This window comes from Lemur catta, chromosome 10 (genome assembly GCF_020740605.2).
Source record: "Lemur catta isolate mLemCat1 chromosome 10, mLemCat1.pri, whole genome shotgun sequence".
Taxonomy (NCBI): domain Eukaryota; kingdom Metazoa; phylum Chordata; class Mammalia; order Primates; family Lemuridae; genus Lemur; species Lemur catta.
Genome location: NC_059137.1, coordinates 37,105,990 through 37,126,268, shown reverse-complemented (window position 1 = coordinate 37,126,268; position 20,279 = coordinate 37,105,990). Strand labels below are relative to the sequence as shown.

The 20,279-nt window shown below is 53.2% G+C and overlaps 3 protein-coding genes and 1 long non-coding RNA gene across 9 annotated transcripts; 2 read left to right on the top strand and 2 right to left on the bottom strand.

Moving 5' to 3' along the window:
* The first annotated feature begins 593 nt into the window (after window positions 1-593).
* On the top strand, window positions 594-9,367 carry IL11RA (interleukin 11 receptor subunit alpha). 2 transcript variants are annotated; one of them, XM_045562918.1, is made up of 13 exons: window positions 594-654; window positions 3,617-3,716; window positions 4,006-4,066; window positions 4,810-4,979; window positions 5,106-5,220; window positions 5,373-5,405; window positions 5,486-5,649; window positions 6,278-6,441; window positions 7,253-7,394; window positions 7,741-7,860; window positions 7,974-8,070; window positions 8,334-8,416; window positions 8,930-9,367. In XM_045562918.1, the coding sequence occupies exons 2-13, from the start codon at window positions 3,617-3,619 to the stop codon at window positions 8,944-8,946; spliced, it is 1,266 nt and encodes a 421-aa protein (XP_045418874.1). In that variant the 5' UTR covers window positions 594-654; the 3' UTR covers window positions 8,947-9,367. The 2 variants fall into 2 exon arrangements, with proteins under 2 accessions (XP_045418874.1, XP_045418873.1); XM_045562917.1 differs by having other exon boundaries at window positions 5,483-5,649.
* On the bottom strand, window positions 9,350-11,758 carry CCL27 (C-C motif chemokine ligand 27). 2 transcript variants are annotated; one of them, XM_045562921.1, is made up of 5 exons: window positions 11,256-11,758; window positions 10,940-11,017; window positions 10,028-10,300; window positions 9,745-9,877; window positions 9,350-9,547 (listed from the first exon to the last, which is right to left on the bottom strand). In XM_045562921.1, the coding sequence occupies exons 3-5, from the start codon at window positions 10,134-10,136 to the stop codon at window positions 9,412-9,414; spliced, it is 378 nt and encodes a 125-aa protein (XP_045418877.1). In that variant the 5' UTR covers window positions 10,137-10,300; window positions 10,940-11,017; window positions 11,256-11,758; the 3' UTR covers window positions 9,350-9,411. The 2 variants fall into 2 exon arrangements, with proteins under 2 accessions (XP_045418877.1, XP_045418876.1); XM_045562920.1 differs by lacking the exon at window positions 11,256-11,758 and having other exon boundaries at window positions 10,940-11,140.
* Window positions 11,759-13,016: 1,258 nt separating this feature from the next.
* On the bottom strand, window positions 13,017-16,482 carry LOC123646187. Of its 3 annotated transcripts, none has more exons than XM_045562926.1 (4): window positions 16,337-16,482; window positions 13,600-13,667; window positions 13,302-13,361; window positions 13,017-13,179 (listed from the first exon to the last, which is right to left on the bottom strand). In XM_045562926.1, exons 2-4 carry the CDS (start codon window positions 13,644-13,646, stop codon window positions 13,023-13,025), a joined length of 264 nt encoding a protein of 87 aa, XP_045418882.1. In that variant the 5' UTR covers window positions 13,647-13,667; window positions 16,337-16,482; the 3' UTR covers window positions 13,017-13,022. The 3 variants fall into 3 exon arrangements, with proteins under 3 accessions (XP_045418882.1, XP_045418880.1, XP_045418881.1); XM_045562924.1 differs by lacking the exon at window positions 16,337-16,482 and adding an exon at window positions 14,039-14,095; XM_045562925.1 differs by lacking the exon at window positions 16,337-16,482 and adding an exon at window positions 13,964-14,027.
* Window positions 13,520-16,654, top strand: LOC123646189. 2 transcript variants are annotated; one of them, XR_006737818.1, is made up of 3 exons: window positions 13,520-13,754; window positions 15,685-15,802; window positions 15,930-16,654. It is a non-coding gene; the product is annotated as an uncharacterized LOC123646189 (long non-coding RNA). The 2 variants fall into 2 exon arrangements; XR_006737817.1 differs by lacking the exon at window positions 15,685-15,802.
* Window positions 16,655-20,279: the final 3,625 nt, after the last annotated feature.

Genomic DNA, 20,279 nt, shown 5'->3' with positions numbered 1-20,279 from the left:
GGATAAGAGCCCTGGATGGGTGACTGGTTTCTTAGGGCATAATTACCTGCACACACATCCCCCGCCCCCATTTGGCTGCATTTTGGAATCATCTGGGAAGTTTTAAACAATACTGATGCTTAGGTCTAACCTCCAGAGATCCTGATTTAATTGGTATGGAGTGGAGCTTGGCAGTTCTAAAACCACAATACCCAGCAAAGTTTAAGAACCACTGCCCTATACCAGCCCTTCCCCCTTATCTTATCTGGAGTCAGGGGCACCTTCTGCTTCTGAATCACCTGCCCAGTGGCCTCTGAGCCCTGAATCTGAGGCTTTGTTTGTGGACAGCTGGGAGGGGGAGGGGCCGAACACTTCCAGTCCGGCTGCCCCAGGGAGGACAGGCCTTCAGGCGGGGACCCAGGCATCCAGTTCCAGACTCTCCCCGGCAGCCTCTTCAGTCTGGGACGGGACAGGAAGTGTCCGGCAGAAGAGGGGGTGGAGGTGATTGGCAGTTGGAGGCTCCAATGGGCCGGGAGCCCCCCCCCCTATTTCACCCCTCTCCTTCTATTGGCGCCTGGGCGGAGCCGTCCCCACCGCGGGGCCCCTGGGCGGGAGGGAGTGGAGGCCGGGGCAGAGGGCGAGGGCAGAGGGCGCTGGCGGCAGCGGCCGCGGAAGGTGAGGCCTGGTAGGGCCAGCGGGTGTAGACGACGAAGTCTTGCCAGAAGGGGGCGGGGCAGGGTGGCGTATGCTCTAAAAGGCCCGAATGACTGACGGACTGTCAGTGTGTGTGCATGTGTGAGAGTGTATGTGTGTGACGATGTCATTGTATGTGAGACTCTGCGTGTCACCCAGCGCAGCTGTCTGCTAATGTGACTGCGTGTGTCAGTGTGCATGCAGCTGGGTCTGCATGTGGCTGTGCAAGTGTGCAGTTATGTGTGGGTCGGCCAATGCACAGTTTTTGGTGAGATGGGGCTGTGTGTTTGTATGTGTGAGAGGGACTGTGACCACATCAGGGAATGTGTTTTGGGAAGGTCTCTGTGGGGTTTAAGACTCTGTCTGCCAGCATGAGAGTGGGTGGCAGGGTTTGTGTATGCCAATGTGTGACTTCAGCAGTAGCAGAGCAAAAGTGAGACTTGTGACTATGTGTGTGTCCTGTGTCCTAACTTAGATGGTGTGGGAGTATAACTGTGTTCATATGTTGGGGGACCCACTTCAATAGACGATGGGACTGCCCTTCTACTTAGTGTCCAGCACAGACAGTCCCCAACACACGTGGCTTCCCCTCCTTCTGCTCAAGAATTCCCACCACTGGTCTACTGCTGCTTATTTTCTGTTTCTGTGTCTGACTCAGTTTCCTTGCATTCCTTTTTCTCTCCCTATTACTGTCTTCCTAGAGATATCTCTCTCTGTCTCTTCACACTTTTGTCTCCCCAAGTATCTCTGTGTATGCGCTTTTCTAGTTGTGCCTCTCATGCTCTCTGTCTCTGTGTCCCTGTGCCTGACTCCCCCGTTTGCCTTTATCTCTCTGGCTACCTGGGGGCCTGTAACAGCAATGCGATGTGGATCAGCCATTGCTAAGAGCTCCCTGGGAGAAGGGGCTCTAACCATGATGAGGAGTTGTTTTTAGGGAGTGCTGTGACCACATCCCAGGGGCAGTGTGTGTGTGTGTGTGTGTGTGTGTGACTGCATGTGTGTATGAATATGTGTAAATGTGTCTGAGTCTGAGTGAGGATGTCTGAGTGCATCGGTGTGACTGTGAGTGACTGAGAGTGTGAGTCTGAGGGTAAATGTGGGTCTTGTGTATCTGGCACCAAGGGACCAAAGGCATTTCCTGGTGCTGGGGCCCAAAGAGTAGAGGGGGAGGTGAGAAATGGCTGGAACTTCCAGGTGTTGGGGGGGGAACCGGACTCTTTGGCCTTTCCTTATGTCCCCCAACCTGGGGCCTCCCTTCCCCTCGAAACACAGCCAGCTGTGCCCTAAGGAAACATTTGCTGAAGAGTGAAAAGAGTGGGAGCATGAGTTTGTGTCTGATTTTTTGTTGGATTTTGTCCATGTGTGTTCAAGGGAGTGTCTTTTTTGTTAACTGTGCCTAGTGAGTCCACACGTGAATATGGCTGTGTTTGGCTGTGTGAAAACACAGGGAATCTCTCACTGACAGGGACATAAGCATAAGTAACCCTCCTCTCCCTCTTGCTGGCCTTGGCTGCATCTGTGGCTTCCTTTCCAGACTTGGGGGAGGCCTCTTCCCTTCCCAGGGCCTCGGGTGGGAAGGCAGGAGGGAGGAGGAGTGGGGGGAGGGGGCCTGGCTAGGGGCGGCTGAGCTCTGGGGCTCAGAGGGGGCGGGGCAGGGAAGGGGAAGGAGGGGATGGTTCTGGGGTCCCAGAACTCTGGAGCAGGAGACGGGTGTGGAGCTGGTGGGAGGAAGTCCTGGAGGCTATGGACACTCAGCCACTGGGGTCACCAAGGTAGGGTAGGGCTAAGCAGGGTAAATGTGGCTGGGGGGGTTGGGGGTGAGCCAGCTAGACACAGACAGACAGACAGACACATGGAGGCCCCTGCTCTCTTCTACTTCTTGTACTCTGGAGGGGTCTGTGCTCTTCCTCTTCTGGTGGTCTCACCCAGGGCCCTCTCCCCATCTGTCCCTTCGTTCCCCATGGCCACTTCTCCACTGCCTTCCTCCTCTTACTCCCTGCTCCAGAATCCCTCTCTCCTACACTCCATTCCCTTATAGACATACTGTTAGCCCCTTCTGGGAGTTTGAGTTCTTGCTCCCCAGCCCTCCCCTCACTGAGCCCCCATCGCCTCCCTGTCCTGCCCTCTGAGTATCTCTCGGTGCTGTGGCCCCCACGCCAGGCCCCTGTCTCTGCAGGCTCCCAGCTCCTCTCAGTCTCCCCTCCCTGCGTCCCTGTCTCCATCTCCATCTGCTGGCTCCTCGCCAGCCCCCAGCCTCTGGCAACAGCCAGGGCATCTGGATCCGCTTAACTTCGCAGCCCTGGCCGGTACTCTGGCCCCATCCAGCCTCCCAGACTTGAGACCAACAAGATTTCAGAGCCAGACCCAGCGGAGTGGCCCAAGTAGCCAGAGCAAGGAGCCAAGCCCAGGCGAGAGGCTTGGCATTCAGAGCAAGGCTAGGCCTCACGGTGGGCGTACAGAGTGGGTTCAGAACCATGATGACAGCCCCTCCTCCCAGGGTGATAAGGTCTGCCCCAAGTTAATCAGAGGCAGTGATTAGCCCTGGACCAGGTCGGGGTGAACACCAGAATTCCCAACAGCTGGATTGGAGAAGTTAATGGGAATGGCTGAGTTGGTGCCGATACTTGGTGCCAGGGGTGGGCGCCAAGGGCGGCAGTGGGTGGGGGGTGGTTGCTGGCACAGAATCTCGCCTCCGGCTTTTGTTCTGGGCCCTAAGCCCAGGACTGAGATTGAGGGTGTGAGGGTGTATGTGTGTGCGTGTGCGTGTGCATGTGCGTGAGTGTGTGGGGGACTTTAGGTCAGAGCCCTCAATGATTTCTGGTGGCTTTACCCCACTTGGTGCATCAGTTTTCCTCCTAGGAAGCCCCAGCTTTGGAGAGGAGCAGCCAGGCTTTAGCCTTTCATCTCAGTGATGGGCGATCCCTGACTCTGCCTCTCTCCACAGATGAGCAGCAGCTGCTCAGGGCTGAGCAGGGTCCTGGTGGCCGTGATTACAGCCCTGGTATCTGCCTCTTCCCCTTGCCCCCAGGCCTGGGGCCCCCCAGGTGAGAAGAACCCTGCTCTATAAGCCCCAACTCTGACTAGTGACTTGCCACCCTCACTGTGGCCCCTTCCCGTGCCTAACTTGTGATCCCCCTGCACCCCTGATACCCAACTGGGTCTCCTCTCTATCCTATCCTCTGACCCCTGTCTCCAGATTATAACATGATGCTTTGATCCAATGACCCCTGCCCAGGGCTTAACAATCTGCTCTTTATCCTATCACTCTCACAAAGTTGGGGGGAGCAGGGGGCAGGTAAAGGAAGAGCCTCACCTCAGAAGTGCCCTCCACAGGGGTCCAGTATGGGCAGCCTGGCAGGCCTGTGATGCTGTGTTGTCCCGGAGTGACTGCTGGGTAAGTGCCCCACCTGCCTGGTGGTCTGACACTTTCTTGACCCTGCCCAGTCCTCCTGTCCCTTCCCTCCCTTGCCCATCTGTCTGTAGTCCTCACCTCTCTATCTGTCCTAACCCTCTAAATATCCTTCAGTTCAACAAATATATACTGAGCACCTGCTGAGTGCTGGGTCTATTCTAGGCTCTGGGATACCATCATGCACAAGCCAGGCAAGGTGCCTGCCCTCACAGAGCTTACATCCTAGTGGGGGAGACAGACAATAAGCAAATAAGAATCCTGCCAGGTAGTAATACCTGCAGGCCAAAAAAGCCAAAGAGAGTGATGTGGAAGAGGATAACTGAGTGGTTATGTTTTGCTGGTAATCAGGGAAGGTCTCTCTGGGGAGGTAACATTGAAGCTGATTTCTGAAGGCCAGGAAGGAGGCAGCCCTGCACAGATTAGGGTATAACCAGTCCTGACAGAGGGAAGAGCTAGTGCAAATGCCCAGAGGTAGGAATGAGCCCAATATCTCCGAGAAACAGAAAGAACACCAATGTGGCTGGAGTGCAGTGGGTAAGCAGGAGAGAGGTAGAAGGTGAAGAAGGAAAAGGAGGCAGGGGCTAGCTCACAGGGGCTTTAGAAACCAGTGGAAGGAATTTGGGTTTTATTGCAAGTGCAGTTAAAAGCCAATGGAAAGCTGTGGCACGGTCTGACTTATACTTAAAATCTTCTCTCTGTCTGTCATCATCTCATCTTACCTCCAGGGCCCCAGTGTCCTGGTTTCGGGACGGAGAACCAAGGCTGCTCCAGGGACCGGACTCTAGGCTAGGGCCTGAACTGGTCCTGGCCCGGGCAGACAGCACTGACCAGGGCACCTACATCTGCCGGACCCTGGATGGTGCACTTGGGGGCACGGTGACCCTGCAGCTGGGCTGTGAGTTGGGGAGGGTGGAATTAACTAGACATGGGGCTCCTGAGGGAATTCGGGACCTGAGTGAGCCCTCTGGGATAGGGAGGACCTGGGGACTGCTCAGTCTCCAGCTGTACCCTCTGCCTCTAGACCCCCCAGCCCGCCCTGTTGTCTCCTGCCAAGCAGCTGACTATGAGAACTTCTCCTGCACTTGGAGTCCCAGCCAGGTCAGCGGTTTACCTACCCGCTACCTCACCTCCTACAGGTGTGTGCATGATCGGGTGAGTGTGCCTACACATTTGGGTGTGCTGGCACAACATGGTATGGGAGGCAGGGAGGGCGGTTCTGAGGAAGGCCTCAGAGAGGGCAGAGGGCCCTCTTCTCCTTCCTGACTTCAGATGGCCCCCTCCACACCAGGAAGAAGACAGTACCAGGAGCTGATGGCCAGAGGTAGGACATGAGGGAGAGACTGGGGGCTCCAAATGGGTCCCACATTCCAAAGTCCAAGACCACATCCTCTCTCCTAGGAGGAGTCCATCCACAGGGCCCTGGCTGTGCCCACAGGACCCCGTAGGGGCTTCCCGCTGTGTGGTCCATGGGGCAGAGTTCTGGAGCCAGTACCGGATTAATGTGACTGAGGTGAACCCACTGGGTGCCAGCACACGCCTGCTGGATGTGAGCTTGCAGAGCATCTGTGAGTACCCACCCATAGCCCGCCATAGAGACCCCAATAGATTTAGACCCATCCACCCTCAGAGCTCCCAAACAGTCCCCTCCCAACATAGACTCCATTTCACACACATATGGCCCTGTGGAGACTAAGAAGTCAAGGGATCAGAGCCCAGGAGTCATGGTTACCTCAGCACACACTCTAGAGGCTGCTGCCACTGTCCACAAGTCCTTCCTGGGTGCCTAGCCTCAGAGCTGACTCCTTGCTTCTAGGCCGTGTGCTTAAGGCAGCCACAGTTCATGTCCTCTGTGCCCAAGAGAAGCCCTTGCGGGCCCCTCCTTCCTCTTGATCTGTGCGTGGGAGTGGGGCACTCAAACTCTCATTGGAATTTGGGCCAGTTCATCTTCCTTAGATGAAACAAACAATTGCTCTTTTATTCACTCAAATAACACTTCAAAAGCTCACCCCCAGATTTCAGCTCATTTTATAATAAAGATGACAGGTTCTGAGCCTAATGGATGGTCAAGTTTAAGATTTCCCCTTGCCTCTTGGGAGCACCAGGCTAAGGCACCTTTAAACACACACCTTGGGAAGTGCTGGGGAAGGGTGGGTACCTGTCCCCTACCCTGACTTTGTGTCTCACTGCCCTCAGTGCGCCCCGACCCACCCCAGGGGCTGCAGGTGGAGTCAGTACCAGGTTATCCCAGACGCCTGCGTGCCAGCTGGACATACCCGGCCTCCTGGCCCCGCCAGCCCCACTTCCTGCTCAAGTTCCGGCTGCAGTACCGTCCAGTGCAGCATCCAGCCTGGTCCACGGTGAGGCCTGCAGTGCATCCCAACCTGTCTCTGGTTTCATGAACCTGGGTGTTCTGCATAGCTTCCCAGTGCTGGCAGTTCACTGAAGCCTTGATGCCTCCCCCTACAGAGCGTTCCCCGTGGGCCAGGCTTTGTGCTGGGTGCTGGGGTTGCGGTGGTGACTGATACACTGAGTCTTTGCCCTGTGGGCTGTAAGCCCATCTGTGGGAAGACAGCAGTGGCTTTTAAAAAATAACTCTTCTTGTAACCATTGAGCCTAGTCAAGAAAAATAAATAAATAAATGAAAAATAACTCTTCTAGGAAAAGGAGTGCCTTTTACCCAGAGGCACATTCTCATACAAACACTCACATCCCTAGCTGAGGATGATGGTGAATTCCCACATCTGGAGATGTCAAAGATTGGCTGGCATCAGGTCTGGAAAGCAGCATCATCTGATAATAGCCAATATTTATTTGGTGCTGTCTGCCGGGCACTACACCACACCATATCTTATTTAGGAATATTCTCCCCTATTTTGTAAATGAAGAAACTGAGGCACAGAAGGCCCCAAAGGTCACTAAGTATGTGGTTTAGCAAAAATTCGAACCCAGGTAACTTGACACTACTCCCCTTTAATCACTACACACTACTGTCTTCCAAACTCTAGGTGTAGACCCAAGCCCAGCAGACACCCAACGTGAGGCCTAGACAGCTCCACTAGGCTGACAGGGACAGGACTGGGAGGGAGGGGTGCTCTTTGCAGACTGAGGTTGGGTAGGCTCTGCACTTATGACCTGGACGTCACACCAACAAACCATCTTCACCCCCAGGTGGAACCAGCTGGACTGGAGGAGGTGATCACAGACGCTGTGGCTGGGCTGCCCCATGCTGTACGGGTCAGTGCCCGGGACTTTCTGGATGCTGGCACCTGGAGTGCCTGGAGCCCAGAGGCCTGGGGGACTCCAAGCACTGGTGAGAGACAAAGCCAAAGAAAGGGACAGAGACCCCACCCCAAAGCATCTCTCAGCTGGATTGGGTTCATGAAGGCGGCCATGACACATGCCCTGCCTACCCAGGCATTGCAATTGCTGTCCCAGGCTTCAGCCTCAGTTGCCTGCATCCCTGCCTTAGCTTCAGTCCTGCCTCTCAGCCTCCACCCCTGCATCTACAGGCTTCACTTCCACAAGCTACATCCTCAAGGATCTGGCCATGCCCTTTCAGGCACCCCTACTTCCAATCCAGACCTTGGCCCCACCTGTAGGACCTGGCCCCTGCCACCACCACTTGTGGACACTTCACAGGTCTTGACTTCCTTTAGGGCCTTTACTGAAGGAAATACCAGCTGGAGGCCAGCTACATATGCAGCCAGAGGCAGAGCCTCAGGTGGACAGCCCGGCTCCTCCAAGGCCTTCCCTTCAACCAGATCCAAGGCCGCTTGGTGAGCTTGGGCAGGTGGGCAAAAGTTGTAGAGGACCAAAAAAGCCGCAGAGAGAAGGGGCACTGAGCTTGGTCAGGCTTGCTGTCACAGTGGCATGTGACCTTCCCCCTCAGATCACAGAGACCCCCTGGAGCAGGTGGCTGTGCTAGCATCTTTGGGAATCTTCTCTTTCCTGGGACTGGTGGCTGGGGCCCTGGCAGTGGGGCTCTGGTAAGTGACTGCCATTGGCCCCTCATCCTCTGATTCCTGCAGATGCTCTAATGCCCATAGATCACATTTATCCCCACCCCTCATGATTTCCCATTGACTTCCCACTGAACCTGGTTCTGGAACTACCTCTGCTTACCTCCATCCCCCACACCCCACTTCATGATTCTCCTGATTCCTCTCCTGATGCTTTACTAATAAACCCTTTTGGAGGAGACTGAGATGATTCATATTGTTTGGTAGACAGCTGCCTTTTTATACCCCAGGCTGAAGCTGAGACACAGTGGGAAGGATGGACCCCAAAAGCCTGGGTTCTTGGCCCCAATGATTCCAGTGGACAAGCTTCCAGGTGAGTAGGACCTCCAGGAGGTTTGGACTCAGAGAAGTGTGCCCCATTTTGAGAGTGTCTGGATTAAAAGCTGGTTACCCTAGTCATTTTCAGGGTGTTGGGAATCCAAGTTGGGTTTCTCATTCTTATGATGTCTAGGCTGAGGATTGGGCCTTTTATTCTTGAGTCCTTGGGCACAGAAGTGAGTCCCTTTCCTCTCTCTCAGGATACTGAGGATCCCAGATAGACTCCCCTCCTCATTTTCAGGGTGTTAGACTCAGAGCTAGATATCCATCTTTTTTTGGGGGGGTGTCTTGGATCAGTGCTGGGTCCCCTTCCTCATTTTCGGCGTGCATGGGCCCACAGCTAGATCCATTCCCTCATCCTTAGGGTGTTGAAGGATCCCTAAGAGTTGGGCTTCTCTATTCATTCTCAGTGCTGGGCTCAGAACTGGGTCACCTCCCTCATTCTCAGGGTATCTCAGCCAAGATCCAGTCCTACTGTCTCTCCTGATTTGCCTCCTACTTCTTCTAGGAGCTCCAAACCTGTAGAGGACCCAGGAGGGCTTCAGCTGATTCCACCTATAACTCTGTCTTGCTGGTGTGGATGGATGGACAGATAGAACCCAGGCAGGACAGTAGATCCCTATGGACAGGGTCTCAGCTGGAAGTTTTGTTTGGAGTCCATTTCTGTGAGACCCTGTATTCCAAACTTGCCAGCTGAAAGGTGCCTGGACCTCTGATTTCATCCCATAGCTGGAGTTCCACCTGAGGAACGTGTGTAGATGTGTATGTTTGTGTCCATGTGTGACCATGTGTATGTGAGGCAGGGAACATGTGTTCTCTGCATGCATGTATGTATGTAGGTGCCCGGGGAGTGTGTGTGGGTCCTTGGCTCTTGGCCTTGCCCCTTGCAGGGGCTATGAAAATGCAAATAAAGAGAACAAGGAAGTTCTTGGGGATCACACTCAGAGATTATTGTCCAATGCTGCTTTATTATTTTGGCTGTTGGGGGCTCTAGCCCATCTTCCCTGGCAGCCCCAAATTCATGTTGGGCAAAGTTCTCTGGAGCCTTCTCCCTTGGCGCTCAAACCACCGAGCCAGGCTGCGGTTCTGGGGGTGGACGCATACGCTGCGTTGAGCCATGTGAAGCCTGGGGAGGGAAAGGTCCAAAGCTATGCCCATAGCTTGGGGATGAGGTTAGGGGCCAGGGGTCAAAGACACGGACTAGATGAAAACCTGAGTCAGCATCAGAATTAGCGGTTGGGGTTGGGGTTGGGGTTAGGATCAGCATCAGGGGTTGGGACTGAGGTCAGAGTCAGGGGTGTTGGGGTGGGGGTCAGGGCTCACACGAAAGCCTGGAGATGACAGTCCCCATCAGCCTCCTGAAGTTCCACCCGGATGACCTTCCTCAGTAGCTTGTTTGAGAGTGGCTGTCGGTAGAGCTGAGTACAGCAGGTAGTGCTGGGTGGTATTAGCAATGCTAGGGGACAACAGGGCCATCTCTTCAGAGGGGTCCTCAGCAAGAACCTCTCCATCAGAGGTTGGAGGTTAGGTTGGACTTCCTGGGCCTCTTTCCCTTCATCCCATTCACCTCCCACCCCCCAGCTTTCTATACACCCCAAGTACTCACCTGCTCCAGGGCCTGGGCTTAGGAGCAACAATAGCAGGAGGAGGCTGCTAGTCAGTGAGGGCTCCTTCATGCTGTTCAGCCTGGGAACTTCCTTCTCCCTCCTCCTCATCCTCCTCTACCTTTTATCTGGTGCCTTTTGCCTGGGGCACCAGGTGAGTCAGAGGCCAGGTGGAGATGTAGTGCTTATCCTGTGACCCTAATTCTTAGTTTGTCGACCCCTTCCTCTTCTAGGCCTGCCATTTCTCATGGGCTTCTAAGCCCTAGGCAGAGAAGCTGGGGAAAGAGTGAGTGCATGGTGTGGGAACTGATGACACAGTGACTAAGAGCAGTCAAGGATCCACACTGGCATCCAATGATAGACATTCACACTCATATACCCATAGCCACACATTCACAGTCACACCTTGATTACTCAATCAACCTCACAAAGTTATACACACCACAGACAAGATCATATAGCCCCGTTATTCCCCGAGTTGCACTCTCACAGAGCTGTTTTCACAATCATCCAGTCACACTAACAATCACACTAGCACACACAGATTCTGATGGGGGAGTTGTGGGTGGGGTGGGAGCAGAGGGCAGGCCAGCACCAACTTGCCTTCATCTTTCCCTCCCCACTTCCTGCCCTGGCCTGCCTATCTTATTAGGAAAAACTGATGGGAATGGGTCCCTAAGGCAGGTCCTTCTGGCTAAGGACAGGTCTTGGCTGAGGCCAGCCACATTCAGGGAAGCTGGGAGAAGGCCCTTTTTGGTAATGTTGACAGTGCCTTGGAGATGCTGAGGCGGGGGGTGCATTCCCCAGGAAGATGAGACAAGGAGGCAAAGTGGGGTGGATGAAGAGGGAAGATAAAAGCTCTTTGGTGCCAGGTTGCTGTTGTCAAAACAGCAGAAAGGCCCAAGAAATATTACCTTCTTGTTTTTGCCTAGTCCTGTTCCAGGAATGTCAACCTCTTGCCAGCGGGGGCCTGCGGTCTCCAGCTTCAGTCCCTTGTTGGAGACAAACTCATGAGCTCAATTACCTCTCTTATTCTACTCAAATTCCTATCTTTGTCCACTGTGGGCCTGGAGGAACACTTTGGCTCCTGACTCAGGTTCAGTAATACACTCATCTCCAACCCCTACAACCCTCTGCCTCCCATCCTCCAGCCGCCCCAGCCCCAACCTTCCATCTCCTTCCTGTCTTTCTCTTCTAACCTCACCCAGCATTCATTCCCTTCTTACCCACCTATCCCCAGTGCAATTTCCTACTCTCTTCATCCAGTCCTTTCCAGGAAGCTGGGAACTGCTTAGGGTGGGGCAGGGGTGGGGGCATGCTGCTGGGCTTAGTGCTCCTGGCTCCTTGAAGAATTTCCCACTTCTGGTCTAGGGATTTCAATCCTCAAGTCCTGCTCTGTATATGAAACATAAATTGAGTCACAACCCAATAATCCAGCCTTTATCTGGTTGTTGCAGGGGTACCTTCTACAGTCTTCTGGGGCCAGCCATGTTCTATGGGGCAGGCTTTCTCTTGGGATAGGACTCACGCCTTCTCTGGGCAGCCCTTTCTGCTGCAGGACTGCTTCAACAATCTGGAGGGACTTCAGCTCTCAAAGTAGGGACTAGTCCCCTTCCAGGCTGAAAATTTGAGACTCTCCTCCTTCCTGTCCAGGGTGAGGCTTGAGGGCCATGCCATGGAGTTTGTCTCCGGGATCTTCAGGTCTTCTGCCAGCATCCTGGTGAGACGTGAGCCCAAGGCTAGACAGGGCACTCCACATTTGAAATGGCCTTTATTTATTTTTTAACCCCAGAAGTCCTAGCGACAGATGAAGGGGTCTTTGATGTAGACATTGTGAGGAAATGGCTCAAGAGCTGGGGCACTTTCCTGAAGCTGACCACATCCCAGAGGTCATTCATCATGAACTTCTGGTACCAGAGGACTTAGGATCCCTCTCCCACCCTCCATCTAGCCTTGTACCCCAGAGCTTGGGTGTAGCCATTGAGGAAGTCCCAAGGAAATCCCCCAGGTTCCACAGTCTTATCATAGACCTTTCCTCATCAGCTGGCTACCTGCCACACACTTTGTGGTCTTTCCTGGGCTTGTCAGTTCAGAGACCTTTAGAAGGCCAGAAACAGATTCTTCCATCTCTCCCCAAAGGTAAGGCCAAGTCGTCTCCCCAACCGCAGTCTGTTGTGGCAGGGGCAGCCACAGGCTGAAAGTCAGCTTTGGCCCTAGCCAGCAACTCTGGGCTATCTCTTTAACTTAATTCTCTGGTGCCTTTTCTGGAGTTGGGGCCAGTCTCTAACTGAAAGCAGGCCCACAAAGCAGTCCCTGACCCTCATTACTTTAGCAGTTAGTGGGTCCCAGGCTAACTGGGTGACAAGACAGAAGGGGGTGGCAAGGAGGAGTGGCCCTTGGACTCTCCTAGGGAGGTAGTAAGAACTGCTGGGTGGGCTGATGCCAAGTATCTCTAAACTTGGAATCATACTGGAGGAGCCAGAAGTTGGAATATTAACTGGAGGAAAGGTTTCCAACCCAAGTCACTCCCCTGTGGCAGGCAGCTTATAGGAATCTTTCCCTCCTCTCACTTGCAGCCTACATCCTACACTTTTGGCTTAAAATGTTTTAGATGCACTCCCAGGAAGAGAAGATTCTTCAGATACCTGGCAAAGTCCTGGGTAGGAGGAAGGTGGTAAGAGAGAGTGGCGGTTATGGGAACACATGAGTGTGGGGTAAGGTTGAGAGGAAGATCAGGCCAGGATTTAGTTCTCTCCATATAGGCAACTCACAGTGATGGGTGCTTTTTTTGGGGGGGGGGATGGGGAAGCAGTCAGAGTAACAGAAGGCCTGATACTGATGAGGGGCCCTAGGAATAACGGGAGTCTCAACATGGAATGGCACCCTAACGGGGAGGGAAGCCCTGTCAGTAAGGAAACAGCCGGTGTGGAGAGGGACTCTAAGCTCGAACGGCGGCAGCGGCGGCAGAGTCAAGAGGTCAGTACGGTGGGCTTCGACTTAAATCTTTAATGCACCGGCTGGCTGGGCAGCGGCGGTGGGGGTGCGGCTGGGGAGGCTACGACCCGAGCGCTGGGGAGCAGGGCCCAGTCCGCTCGACAGACAGCTCATCAGGCCCCGCAGAGACTCCAGCTTCTGCTCCCCGGGGTGCGCCGAGCTGTGGGGCGAGCCGACACTGGCATGAGGAGGGCGGGGGCTACCGGATTCCCCCCGATCCGTCCTCAGAGACTGAGCCTCGTCCATGCCAAGGGCAGGTCCGCGGTATCGCAGCCCCCTCACCTCCGCTCCCTCCGCCACATGCGCAGCCAGGGGAAAAAGTAGAAACAACCCCAGTAGATCCTGCAGAGAGAAGGCAGAGCCGGGCGCGGCGGGGGCGGGGCTGACCCCACAGACCCCGCCCCTCGGACGCCTCGCCCTCGAGGACGGCTCCGCCCCGCCCCCTAAAGGCGGTCCTTCGCAGCCCACGCCCCCTCGGACGCCCCGCCCCGCCCGCGCAACTCGCCCCCAGAGAACACGCACCCTCCCCCAACCCAGGAGCCGCCTGGTTCCTCCTCCGCAGAACCCCGCCTCCACTCACTCCTCCTCCGCCTCCAGCGCCACCTCGTATCTCCTCAATCCCGACATGTCCTGGGCTCCGAACGTCTCCTGCGGAGCAGCATGATTGAATCAAGGGTTCCCCAACCCCAGGTCCCCTTCTCCGTCATTCTCAGGACGAGTCTGACTAGCTCTCAGGTAATCTGAGGCTGGTGCCCTCGGGAAGCCTCAGTTGCCACTCTGTCACAGGGTGGGACTGAAGAATTAGGAGGCACTATAAGTTAAGGTTAGGAGGTTGGTCATCTCGGGGACCTGGCGCGTTTAGGCGGTCAGGGCAAGAGGTTTGGCAGTCATGGGGCTGGGAGAGTTGGGGCTCTGGGTGAGGATTTTCAGGGGCTGGGGGTCACCTGGAGGGGGGCTGAGGGGTCGGCACAGCCTAAACTCCCGCCCTCCCTGGCTCCACCCCGGAAACAGACCGTTACCATTACGTCACTGGGACGACGACGCGCTCTAGGGGTGGGGCTTGCCTATCACCCGGAAGAGGTGGAGCCAGCATTTCTCCCAGAGGGGGCGGAGTCAAAATGTCACTCTGGGAGGTGGAGCCAGGAGCTGTCACTAAAGGGGCGGAGTCAGGGTTTATTAAGGTATCCGTCATAGGACCCTTTTTTATGGGGTTGGAGTCAGATTTTGGAGTTACACCCTAGGAGCGGAGGCCTCAGCACCAGGCAGCAGGAAAACAGCTTTGAGACTCTGTCCAGTACTGTTTTCCCAGTCAGCCCTTCTGATTTCCCCTCCCTGGCTCTGCCCTGCCACTTGCCTTTCTTGTCCGCCCCACTCCCCGTGTATGACCCTGAGCTGAGAGGAATAGGCCCCCAGAGAGAACCCAGTCTAGGCCAGGCCAGGCTAAGGAAATGCTTGGCTGAGTGGCCTTGGCCAAGATGGCCTGGGGGTCATTGCCCTTCCTCTCAGCTGAGACCTATCTTGTGATTTTTTTTTACCCTGCAATCATTCAATCGAGAGATATTTACTGAGTGTCTACTAGGTGCCAGGCAATATGCTGGGTGTGGGGATATAGTAGTAAAGAAGACAAGCAGTCTCTGGCCTCAGAGAGCTTGTCACCTGGGGTGGGTTGGGGGTCAAAAGAGAACAATGAGATCTTTACAGTAAACATAGCAGGCTGGCTGGGGGAAGTAGAGAGTGCTGCAGAAGTGCTAGAAAGGGAAATTAACAACATGGAAGGTTGGAAATAGCTGCCCCAGACCTCTGACATCCCAGCCAAGGCCTAATACTGAGCCATAGTTAGTCTGGAGAGGGAAGAAGAGAGCCTTGTGGCTAGGCTGACTGCATGGGAGAGAGTGACAGAAATGAGTGAGGTAAAAGTTACCTTAGGTTGAAATGTGAAGAATGGATACCCCTGTCCTCTCCCGCATCCCACCCTATTTCTCCCTGTCATACCCGTCTTCCCCTGCCTGAGCCACAGACAGCAGACAGATCCACTGGTGCCAGGTGGCTTTATTGGAAGCATTGCAGTCTGGGTATGGAGAAGTCATGCTTTCACCACACTCACCCTCTTGCTCACACTCATACTCACATTGATACTCCAGGCCCTGCCCTGGCTGGGTCAGGTCTGGTGCAGAGGAGCTGGAGGCCTGGTCCTCCATTCTGGTCCTTGATTCCCCAAGCCAGGGTGATTCACATGCCTTCACTCAGACACAGGGCTCCCTTTGGCGCTGTCATAAGCTAACTGCTGTGACACTTGCTCTCAGGGTCATGGGTTGGACTCTTAGGGGCTCAGAGGGAGGAGGCTGGGCCAGGGAGGGCCAGGTCTTCTTCAGACTTTGGATGATGTAGTCCACCCAGGGCTAATCTGGGGGTACACAGAGCTGGTGGCCCCTCAGTATGGGTAATCTAGACTTGGAGAGAATGGATCCCTAGAACTCAGCTTCCTGGAAGGCCCTGGTATGAGAGGCAGAAGGTGGAGACCACATCTGGGAACCTGCTGTAGGGGCTTCCTTGTGGGAGGGACTGGGCAAGGGGAAGGAAAGTGAGATGGTGAGTGGAGGCCTGGATGATGGAGGAAGTGACTAGAAGGGGAAGAGCCTGGACACTCTCCACCTCTTACTCACAGGACAAAGTCCCTTTGCAGCAGAAAGCACCAAAAATGTTCCCAGGAATTGGGTATTAGTTTGCTAAGAGGCAGAGTTCTCAGAGTCCTCAGAGTCACTGGCATCACTCAGAGCTGGAGGGTGAGTATTAGATTTAGGGCATAAGAGACCCTAAGGTGGGAAGGCCACTATGGCTGTGGCCTTCCCACCTTAGGTTCACACCTATGTCCATCACCATAGCTTTAGTGTTGCTCTCTTCCACCCACAGGCACTATTTTCTTCCTCTGGGAAACCCAGGCTAGATGAGACTGAGCCTATAGAGAGAAGAGCAGCCAGAGGCTCCAGGACCCATCCAGGCACTGATACGTAAAGGAACACCTGGGGCACAGGCATATGTGCATCACACAGGTGCACCCACAGGACACAGGCATACCCGCACCACTCAGGCACACACAGATGGCATAGGAATACACACAATGCACATGTATACCCATGTCATACAAGGACATACAGTCACCACAAGGGCACACCCATTTGGCACATGTACAGTCTCAGGTTCATACTCAGACCTGGATGTTGACATGAACTCACAGTCTCCTTCACAGACTCCCCAGACCTGTGCACCGATCCCTGCTATGCCCCTCACCTTACTGTTTAGCCCCTGCCCCATTTTACCTCCTCTTGGCAAGAAGATCAATGTGCTGGAAGATGAGTGGTGCCATGCTGGAGGCCATGGAGGATGAACAGAGATGGAGACATGGACAGAGTCCCGGGAGCAGGAGTCCTGTGTGAGACTGTGTGAGTACAGCAAGCAGGAGGATGATCGTGAGGGTGAGGGAGTCCTTGGAAGCCTGTGAGGGTCCTGTGAGTGCGTGTGGGAGCTTGTGGGAGGCTGTGGCTGTCTCCTGTTTATGGTCCACTAAAGCTTTCATTTTCAACAGTCAGAAATATCCTCCCTTCTGGTGTATAATAAAGAATTTGACTGGCCTTTGTCCCTGGTTCCTGAGACAGAGACTAAATCATTGGAATTTCCCAAGTAATAGGTGTGTTGAGCCCCTTGGATCACACCTGAGGTGTTTTGTTTTTGTTTTTGTTATTGAGACAGGGTCTCTGTCTGTCACCCCTGCTAGAGTGCAGTGGCATCATCATGGCTCTCAAACTCCTGCACTCAAGTGATCCTCCTGCCTCAGCCTCCCAAATAGCTGGGACTGTGGGCTTGCACCACCATGCCCAGCTAATTTTTCTATTTTTTGTAGAGACAGTGTCTCATTCTTCCTCAGGCTCACACCTGAGTTTATGCTAAGAGATGAGATGACTGAGGATGGGGGCTGGTCACCAGAAAGAGCAGCCATGTGATTAAAGGGTTGAGACTTAGAGCCAGCCTCACCTCTGGGGAGGAGAGAGGGACTAGAGATTAAGTTCAGGTATGTGGTCAACAATTCAATCATGCCAATATAATGAAATCTCAATAAAAACTCTGGACACCAAACCTCATAAAACTTCTGGCTGGTGCACACATTGATGTGCTAGGAGGGTGGTACACCCTGTGTCTCCATAAGGAGAGACCAGAGAAGGCAGCTTTGCATTTGAGGTCCTCCCAGACCTCATCTTATGTGTCTCTTCATTTGGCTTTTCCTTATTTACACCCTTTATAAAAGATTGTAAGCATACCACAACTTTCCTGAGTTCTATGAGTCATTCTAACAAATTATCAAAACTGAGGGTGGTAGTGAGAACCTCCCAAACTTACAGCCAGTTGCTCAGAAATGTGGGTGGCTTGGGGACCCTACTTGTGGCTGTCATCTAAAGTGGGGGCAGTCTTGTTGGGGACCTTTCCCCTAAACCTGTGGAGGCTGATGCTAGCTCTGGGTGGTTAGTGTCAGAAATGAATCGCAGTATATGAGTGGGTAGCAGAGTACCTTCCCACTGGATCCACTCCCCATGTTCCCCTCTTTGTGGAAGAACCTCTTTTCCTTTTCATAACTCTCCTCAGTATCCTCCCTGCATCGATTTCTTACTCCTTTGATTCAGCTCTGAGAATCTCAGTAATTAGCAGTCTGGACAAGGGGAGGAGGGCGCTGTTACTGTTAGGGGAAGGCTTGCAAGGTTTGCAGCGCTGTGCCCTTGGAGGCATTTGACCCATCAGTCTCAAGGCTAGGAGGTCATGGTTTAGTGCAGGATTAGGGGTCAGGTAAGGAGTGTCTGTCTCTTCCCCAAGTTTCTCCTCACTCCCACCTCCTCTGTAGTCCTAAGACACATGGGGGTAGGAAAGATGGGACATAGCCAGTCCTCCAGATTCCTTGAGGGAGGTCACAGGAGCAGAGTGAGGCTGGCTGGAGAAGGTCCCCTCCAGATTCTCCAGATCTCTGGAGGCCAATCATTGCGCCTGTGCATCCACCATATGGGACCCATTCCTCCCATGGATAAGAAAAGCTAAAAGGAACATTCTTTGGAAGCTGGTCCAGCTCCCCTATCTCACATCTCTGGACTCTACAACTTCACCCTCCAGGCCCAGCCAGCACTCTCCCTCTCCCTCATTGACCCATTTTCCCATGCCCCAGAGCTGAGTCAGAGGAATAGGTAGAGGGGAACCCGGCCTGGAACACCCCCTTCTGCCATGCCCTCTCTGTCCTGGGCATTGAGAGGGATTTCTGAGGAGAGGGAGAGCTTACAGCCTACAGAGAGATAAGAGGGAGACCTGTGAAGCAGGCTCACGTGCACTGGTTACCAGCTTGTCTGGGTCCAGTGAGATGGAACATGCTCACAGGCAACAAGTCACGTGAAGTGGATTTATTATAGGCAGGCAGCTAGGGACAACAGAGGCCTAGGGTTCATTGTGAGCCAGGCCCCCAAGGCTCAGGAAAGCTGCTCATCTGCCCATGTCCCACTTGCACTTTAGCTCAGGGACCCCAGAAAGCATCCCACCCTGGGTTTTATCTCCCCAGAGCAATATAAATTACTGGGATAAAACACTGAAGGACATTCTGTTTCTGGGGTAGGACTGGAATAGAGCCTGGGCTGTTCTGGCCAGCTCCTCTTTATCTCAAGATATTTCATTTCCAGCACATTCTTCAGTTATTCTTGAGAACTACAAGTGAGAAAGAGGGGAGAACTGGGTCATTCCAAGGCTGCCCAGAGAACTATCCTGCTAGATCCAAGAGACAGACCAGAGGAGGAGACCTCTCAGGAGAGACTATTGTGGGGTGTTATTCTGTTTCCCACTGTTAGCCCTAGAGTTTATGATGTGACAGATTTAACTGTGGGCCATATTTTTGTACCTTATCTATCCATCCATCCATCTACCCATCCATCCCATTGCATCCATTTATTTCTCTTACCCTATTTCAATGCCAAGACACTGAAGGCAATAAGCCTAATCTCATTTGTCAACTTCCATTCTGAAGCTGGGCCTGGAGCAGGGATTGGCAAACTTTTCCTATAAAGGTCCAGATGCTAAATATTTAAGGTTTTGTGGGCCACAGGGTCTCAACAATAACTACTCAGTTTTGCTGTTGTACCGCAAAAGCAGCCATAGATAATATGTAAATGAAAGGCATGGCTGTATTCCAATAAAACTATTCACAAAAATTGCTGCAGGCTGGATCTGGCCCATGGGCCATAGTTTGCCAGTCCCTGGTCTGGATCAATGGGGAAGACACATATGTTCCATTATTGGGAACATGAGTAGGGAGTGGGATACAAAAGCCTTGCAGTTGCCATTATTAATGTAGCAGAAACATTGAGGATTTTTATACTCTTGTGTTTGAATCTGGCTCTGTGACCTTGGACTGATAAGGAAACAGGTGATACTTTTCTCATCTGTAAAATGGGAATAATATGTATCTTGTGAGATTGTACACATTCCTGGTACACAGTGGGCACGCTGTGAAGGTAAGCTCCGTCCACTTTCTCATTCATCATCCAGTATTAGGAGGCCTCTTTCTAGGGTCCCTCTAATTTTAGTGAGGACAGAGCTCAATCTGGCTTGCTGAATTTAGGAGTCCAGTTTCTAAGAATGAGCTTCCATCTAAGTTATATAGATTAAACTCTTGAAAACTCCAAATTTCTCTTCTTTAATAGCTCTATCCTCTTATCTGCAGTGTTCCAAACCTAAAACCACTCCAGTGCCCAGCAAAACAAAGGGCTCTCCAGTCAACGGGCTCCATTTGACCCAGAAGCAGTTTAGCCACCCCCTTTTATTAAGTCTGTAACTTATTAAATCACCATGCTCCCCAGTGGCTTCTCAACCTATGTCTTCCAAACAAATTCTCCTCTGTAGGAGATGAGATTTATCCTTGTGTGTTTGTGTGTCTGTGTGTCCATGACTGCATACATGTGATCATGTATGTGTGTCTGTGCCGTTGTGTCTATATTGTGATTATATGCTTAAATGTTTGTAGTGCGTCCTTGACATATGTGAGTGATTGACCATATGCCTGTGTTTATGCATGTAGGTATGGACATGTGTAGGTGGCTGAAGGGGTTGGCTTGCTTTCTCTCTTTCTTTCTCGCTCTCTCTCTCTCTCTCTTTTTTTTTTTTTTTGAGACAGAGTCTGCCGGGCTAGAGTGCCGTGGCATCAGCCTAGCTCACAGCAACCTCAAACTCCTGGGCTCAAGC

What these genes read in the sequence shown, in the direction of transcription:
- IL11RA (XM_045562917.1), top strand. Translation starts at nt 3,617, where the DNA reads ATGAGCAGCAGCTGCTCAGGGCTGAGCAGGGTCCTGGTGGCCGTGATT. An exon ending in CGCTACCTCACCTCCTACAG is followed by an intron (nt 5,221 to 5,372) that starts GTGTGTGCATGA and finishes CCTCCACACCAG; the next exon opens with GAAGAAGACAGTACCAGGAG. An exon ending in GCCCTGGCAGTGGGGCTCTG is followed by an intron (nt 8,071 to 8,333) that starts GTAAGTGACTGC and finishes TTTATACCCCAG; the next exon opens with GCTGAAGCTGAGACACAGTG.
- CCL27 (XM_045562921.1), bottom strand. Translation starts at nt 10,136, where the DNA reads ATGAGGAGGAGGGAGAAGGAAGTTCCCAGGCTGAACAGCATGAAGGAG. An exon ending in AAGCCCAGGCCCTGGAGCAG is followed by an intron (nt 9,878 to 10,027) that starts GTGAGTACTTGG and finishes GTTGTCCCCTAG; the next exon opens with CATTGCTAATACCACCCAGC. An exon ending in TGTCATCTCCAGGCTTTCGT is followed by an intron (nt 9,548 to 9,744) that starts GTGAGCCCTGAC and finishes TTCCCTCCCCAG; the next exon opens with GCTTCACATGGCTCAACGCA.
- LOC123646187 (XM_045562924.1), bottom strand. An exon ending in GCGCTGGAGGCGGAGGAGGA is followed by an intron (nt 13,362 to 13,599) that starts GTGAGTGGAGGC and finishes TTCTCTCTGCAG; the next exon opens with GATCTACTGGGGTTGTTTCT. An exon ending in ATGTGGCGGAGGGAGCGGAG is followed by an intron (nt 13,180 to 13,301) that starts GTGAGGGGGCTG and finishes CTCGCCCCACAG; the next exon opens with CTCGGCGCACCCCGGGGAGC.